Genomic DNA, 7,227 nt, shown 5'->3' on the forward strand with positions numbered 1-7,227 from the left:
CATGATACTCCGAGTATAGAATGCCAAAAAATATATATTACATACTCCATAATAAACTCTGAATATCCCAGGGTAAGGTACTTAACGTGTTCGTGAAATAATTTGTATTTAACACAATCTATGGAAGTGTTATAAAGATGTGAGCTGGTGTAGCGGCATGTTCTCTTGATCATTTCTTTGTCTTTGCCAACAAATTGGCTTAGGCGATCACGAGTCGATACGTTGTCACGTCATTCGGTTGCTGACGATGAGGGTCGGTCCCTAGACGTACATAAATAATCATATCTAATCGAAACACGTTTGTAAAAATCCAATTGCACACATACCCACATTCATGATATTCATTTTGGTGAAGACGTCGGGTAAAGACGGTACTTGACATTTTTTTACTATCAACTCTATATGCTATCCCTATCCAGGTTTAGAGGGTGTTCAAGATAACCTCCTGGAAGCTGTCACTGCTTTATGGGAGCTCCCTGATCACATCAATCTAGTCAAATGTCTTGGTTGCTGCGTGGAACAGGGTAAGTTACCAGTGGTTACTTTATCAAATTCTTACAACTATTTTCACAGTAATTACGATAATGGTAATGAGGATGATGATAACATTGATAGAATTGATTGATTTGTACTACCATTCTAACTACTGATAGTAATACACCTTATAATAATAGTAATAGAAATATTATTAATAATAATAATTATGTTCCATTCTGTCATTACCCATTATGGCATCACATCCTATACATACCCGTGCTATCCTACACACCGAGTTTTTGATAATACTGTTCTTTCCCTGCAGCTACCAAGCGCTTCACAATTCGCTCCACATCATACTATAAGGACCACTTAAACATTGGGGGAAAACACCAGTGAAGCCAATATCAACGTATACCAATCTGGGCTCCCTAAGTAAAAAAAAGTTGTCATTAAAATTAATCAGTAACACCAATTCGGTCTCTTCGCAGCTTTCATCGTTTATGAGTACGTTCTTTGCGGCACTCTTCTGACGTACCTTCAGACCAATGCAGGCAAGACGCGATCATCATACCGGGTTTACGCCAATGTTCGATCCGTTGTAAGAAGGGTGAAGGAACCAGACCTGTTCACGTTTGCCTGGCAGATTGCCAAGGGCATGGCATTCCTGTCCTCACAGAAGGTGACTTTACATTCAACTTTTTATCTATATTGAAGTAAAAATAAATATTTCCAAACAATGCCTTGGTGCACTCGAATGTCAATTTTTCTACCTGCTATTTTCACAACTTTTAGAGGTTGTCGCTGGCGAGAAAATTACTGATGAGACAAAACATGTGTTGTTAACAGAATATCACTTCTTGCAAAAAAAAGACAAACAGATAAATAATTTCCACAAAAAATAAAATAAAAATAGTATGACCACTCGAATCCCGCAACAAACGGTTACCCTCAGTTAATTCCTGGTATAAATGATGTCAACGGCAGGTATCTCCTTTTCGATATACGTATCATTCTTTGAAATCTGATGTTGTATTACTCGATTTTGTTGAAAGCCACAATATTTTCTCATGAAACGACCGATATATTCAAAGTTTTGGTTATATTTCCTCTCTGTATGCTATCAAGCTACACCATATGGGACACGTTTTACTTGTTTGAAGATTTCCAATTAATGTCGTGGTGCACTCGAATGTCAAGTTGTCTACCTGCCATTGTTTCACAACTTTTAGAGGTTATATCTGGCGCGAAAATTACTGATGAGACCAAACATGTTTAATTAACGGAATGTCAATTCTTGTAAAAAAAGACAAACAAATAAATAAGTTACTTAAATTACAAAAAAAGTTGAATTTAGTTCGCCCACTCGAATCCCGCAACAAAAGGTTATCCTCAGCTAATTCCTGGTATAAATGTAATCAACGACAGGTCTCTCCTTCTCGATAAACGTATAATTTCTTTAACATCTGATATTGTAATATTAGATTTTGTTGAAAGCAACAATAATTTCTTATGAGCATGAAACAAACGATATATTCATAACTTCGTTTATATTTCCCAATAGTATGCTTTTAGGCTGCACATTTAATCCGTGTGTCTGTGTACTGTTCTTGCAGACCACCTGTGTCACTCCATTATTGTTTATGATTTTGTAATTATATTATGTTCTCGAATTTATCATCTGAACAGATCGTTCACGGAAATTTGCGTGCCAGCAACGTCCTGTTGTCGAAAAATAAGATTTGTAAAATAGCAGACTATGGTTTGACTGGCATCACTCAGACATCAAAGGTAACTATGCAATGCTATCTCTTTAGAATAAGGAGTATTTTACATGGTGTTGAAATGAATATCATCAACGTGGTAAATTCCTGAACAATTACGACAAGAGTGATGAACGTTGATAACGTTTTATTTGAAGCAAAAAATATCAGAATTATTTCGTGAACGTGGAACTAGTAGCTCTAAATTCATCTATGCATGTTTTATAATTCTCATTTTCTCCCTGAAAACACAACAATAATGCATCAGCCTTTGTTCAATCTCGTAAAGTCTAGAATTTCCCCAATCGAGAGATGGCGCTACATGATAAAGCTGAAATAACAGGTTGATTTCCAATATTTTAAAGAGTTCATTCTGAATCGTTTCCAATGTTAGTCGTTTAAAGAAACAAAAGAGGAATTAAATCCAAATATATTACTTTGAATATTTTCACATTTTAAATTTATTGAAATGTTGCACTGGTCAATTGTACCATCTACAAAGATCGTTAAAACCTGCCTAAAGGAACTGTGGTTTAAAATAGCAAATACGTAATGCCCATACTGGAACTCGTTTCTTTCGGGGGTGATTATCCTTTGTTGGGGAGGGGGGAAATTGTTGTAGAATTATTTTTCCGTTGTAATTGTTCTCGGGGGGGGGGGGGGTGAATGTCCTCTGTCCTAGTACGCATCAATGATTGGGTCAGTCACCGTTTGGATTGTTTTTAAATGCAAAGTTAACATGTTTAATGCGCACACGGTGTGTGATGTGTGTGCGTGTGTGTGTGTGTGTGTGTGTGTGTGTGTGCGTAGGTCTCCTTCTCCCCCTCTCTCTCTCTCTCTTTCTCATTCTCGCACATTATTACCTTTATCCGACATAGAACTAAATCTAATTCCAATATTTGAACATTTAGGTTTTATTTATTTCCCTCTCCACACCCTCTTTTATGTGGGAAGTTTTGGTGACGACTGCATTCGATCAATTGCATGATATATGCTTTTAATATAAGTCTATGGAATAAATTTGAGCTGACGCCCTTCTGTTTCTCAACAGAAGATAAACGGTACCATCAATCACAACTCGTTTATAAATGTATGTAATGGTTTTTACCCGTGTTTTTTTTTTTTTTTTTTGTGTATTTACTATCATTATAAGTTTTATAATAATTTGCTCAATTGATAGACACCCATACCCTAATTCATGATGACGCTATGTACAATCATTATGACTTATTGTACACATGAGTTCACTTTGATATTTGTCATAATGTGTAATATTTCAATTGTAGCAAATTTGTTATCTATTTGTTTATGTATCAGACTTTAAAGTTTCTTTGACTTTCTGGAAATTATTGCTATTATAAGTAAGAAAAAAAAAGTACACCAAGTCAAAGAAACTTTCGAGTTTGATACATAAACCTATATATTGATTTTTGGGGGGCTTGTGTTTGAAACCTAACCTGAAGTTTTGGTTACAAAAAAGAAATAGTTACAATTTATTTCGTTTGATATATGGGTAAAAGTTTATTTTTTGTTTTCAGACGGTACATCGATGGCTCTCACCTGAGGCAATGCTGACCGGTACATGTTCGACAGAAAGTGATGTTTGGTCATACGGGGTTCTTCTTTGGGAGCTTGTTACCCTTGGTAAGGAAACCATGGACATATCAATTCCCTTCCTTAATTTTTCCTTCTTCCTATCTTTCTACCTTTCCTTGTCTTTTCCAAAGTACACTAACCTCATCCTGGTTGATTGGCATGTTAACCTCCACACCGTTTCTTTATCGTTATTACCATATACCCTACCAAAAGAAGGATGTCTTAATTTTAGGATGGTCCTACATTATGCATATTGGAAAGGCCGGGTTAAGGGTTAGGGTTAGGGTTTATCTTCAAGATTAGCTTTGGTTACAGTTTGAATTGTAGTTCCGATAGGCCTGGTAACCCTTGCTTATCAATGATTGACGTACCTCAGAATATAATGTATTCATTAACTTAGTATCAATGCTATTTAGCACAATCGAGATGCAACTTCCCTTTTCTTTCTTTCTCCCTGTCCCTATTCCATAGGGATTGATGTATTGTCACACTTAACATTAATATTGTGTCTAAAATTGTTTTTAGAGCACCTGCCCATACCCTACACAAAATTATTAAGTTAATACTCCTATCAACCTGCAAGGAACTATATGTGTGGTATATTGGGTGTTTTAATGACCTTATAATCTTTATAGAAATTAACTTTACTACAATATTTTTCTTCCCTCGCAAGTATTAAAGCAATATTATCAGTAATACCATCCTTATATCGAAATAATCCTACACTATTTTAAAATACAGGTATGTCATATTTCTTTCTTGAAAATAATTTATCGTTTTCGGTTTTTCATCAGGTGCTCAACCGTATCCTGGTGTAAGTGACTGCGAACTGACAGAACGAATCACGAATGGATATATAATGAGAAGGCCGCTACATTGTGGTGAAGATCTGTAAGTAGCCATCTCCGCATCATAATATCTTCATTTTTTGTTTGTTCTTCAGTTTATAACGATATATGTCTTGAATTTTGTTTTGTTTGTTTTATTTTCATTAAAACCCCTGAAATCGATTAAAGGTAACGTGCTTCGTATTATTTATCTTTACCAGAACTCAGCTTATAGCTCTAATTTGTGAATTAGATGAAATAATATATTAGATTATATATTAAGATATATAATATATATGTTTCATCTTAATTATACTATTCGTGGATGAGCCTAATGAAAATGTGCATCTATAGTGAATAACGTACTGCTACATTGATGAGCGCACTCGGCACATGTCGATTTGTGGAGCACTGTATACGTCAGGGTGTCAATTTAAAATAAGTTATGTTTCTATAGTAGAAACCCACAATATGTATGTTTGGAGACAGAAGCAGACATCAGTTGAACAAAGGCAATTGGACTAAACCAGTTATATTTGGTGCGGGTTATGTTTATATCGTGTCTGGTGTGGTTAATTGTCATGTGTTTCTATCTCTTAGACGCAAATAGCTACTGTCACCTCTCTCTCTCTCTCTCTCTCTCTTTCTCTCTCTAAAGCCCTTCAACCCGTGTTCAAGACTCTATTGCAAATTTCATCTACTTAGGTTTTAGCTATTTGCCAGAAAGTGAAACTTCTCGTTTTATAATGGATAGGAGTAAGAACCTTAAAGGGAGACACTGTTTTCTTCATTGCTAAAAAAAAAAAAATCTTCACAATTTATAGGAAAGAGTAAAGCACGCGTTCATGATTAATTGAGGGAAACGCCGGTTGTCCTTTTAGCATTTGTTTTAAAATAAATGATTCTCGGTTGTATTAACAACATATAAATAAGGTGAACGACATATCGTATGCCGTGGATTGGGAATTGGAACTCATTTATTTGCTGCAGGAAAGAAAATTCATTACCTACGAAATTTGTAGTTAGAAATGTTCACTCTAAAAACATTTGATACATTTGCACCCTTTATTTGGCGAGAGGGTGGGGGACATGCATGTTTATCTTTAAAAAATGCTTCACAATATTGGGTGACATTTATCAAAAAATAAGTTAAATATTCTCGAAATTGGATAACGATTACCCAATAACTGTTAATATTTCATCCTGCAAACATGATCGTTCCTTCTTACTTGTTTCACCTAATATAAGCTAATTTTACCATTTATGTCATGTTTCAGCTAAATAATTAGAATAGTAGAGAAGGAATACATAATATTGTTTTAAAAAATGCCTTTAAACAAAGCCTGTGCGCCCCCACCCGTTACTCTGAGTGTACGGCTTCTTTTCCTGTTATGTCATCGATAACTGGTTTACATATTTCGGTTGGAATGCAATTAAAAAACACTTAAACAAGCTGCGTTTGGTGTCTCAAAGAACCTTTTGTACAGATAAACAAAACTTATTTCCTCTTATATAAATTTAAATGCACAGGTTCAACATTATTTCAGACTGTTGGAAGATGGATACAAGGCAACGTAGCACCTTTCATGACATGCAAATCAAAATTGGTTGGATTCTCGAGGGTTCAAATGTAAGTCTAACAAAACATACATTGGACAGGCGTGGTTATATAATAGCAATTGCCTTTTCTCTATCCTAATACGGACAGAGAAAGGGCAAATTATTATTATATGACGACATTCATGACCGTGGTTATTATATTTCAAATGAATTGTATTCATTAAAACGTGTATGCAGTAATGATAACTGTCTTTCTTGTAGATCCTCCAAATACTATCGTTCTGTCTTTCTTTTTTTAGTTTTCCCCTCCCTTTTTACTGCATTTTGTACATTTCCACATTATTTAATGCACCTTACAGACAATTTCATAAGTGAACTTTTATTTTAAATCAGAAGAAATATAATTCTTACAATCACTTCATACTGTCAACCTCGTATGCCCATTTCTGGCATATATCTTTAGAAATCTAATCGGGATGTTAGAATGTAAAACAAATATTTCCTAATAGTTTCATTTTCTAAGTGTACTTTACATTTTCAGGATAATAATGTAGTACTTTCCTTTCATTTTTCATAAACGATTATTTAGATTCCGCTCCTTTGAATTATGCCTATCAATGACAAATCCATTTTTCTCTTAATTTTGTTACCAGGATTATCTCTCCCTGAATAGGATGAGTGACGAGGATATTTACACTGACATCCCTGAGTTGGAGTAGGTTAACATTATTAAATTCCATGTAACTTATTATTTTTTTCTTAAAACATATTTCTCTTTGAAAATATAACTGGTTAATTCGAAATGAAGCTGTAGTGCATGTTCATGGTTATCATTATAATTTACTTCAAGCAACAAAAACAATGCTAACGTTTAGTTACTTTAGTACTACTACAACTAGAAGCTATTTTGTAAACAAAAACATTAAAGGTAATACAAAGTTTTGGGAAATTTTGAAAATTGGGTGGATAGTGATTCTTTACAATTCTGATGTATTTAGATGCCC

At 34.5% G+C, this 7,227-nt stretch overlaps 1 protein-coding gene across 1 annotated transcript in view; it reads left to right on the top strand.

Moving 5' to 3' along the window:
• Window positions 1–4,731, top strand: part of LOC115918442 (myoblast growth factor receptor egl-15-like) — a 15,563-nt gene extending 10,832 nt beyond the window's left edge. The window contains exons 8-12 of the mRNA XM_030978532.1: window positions 420–524; window positions 969–1,159; window positions 2,167–2,268; window positions 3,779–3,884; window positions 4,631–4,731. Of these exons, the coding sequence (XP_030834392.1) occupies window positions 420–524; window positions 969–1,159; window positions 2,167–2,268; window positions 3,779–3,884; window positions 4,631–4,731 (605 nt within the window). The remainder of the gene's footprint in view (window positions 1–419; window positions 525–968; window positions 1,160–2,166; window positions 2,269–3,778; window positions 3,885–4,630) is intronic.
• Window positions 4,732–7,227: the final 2,496 nt, after the last annotated feature.

Source organism: Strongylocentrotus purpuratus, unplaced genomic scaffold (genome assembly GCF_000002235.5).
Source record: "Strongylocentrotus purpuratus isolate Spur 01 unplaced genomic scaffold, Spur_5.0 spur5_scaffold_1, whole genome shotgun sequence".
Taxonomy (NCBI): domain Eukaryota; kingdom Metazoa; phylum Echinodermata; class Echinoidea; order Camarodonta; family Strongylocentrotidae; genus Strongylocentrotus; species Strongylocentrotus purpuratus.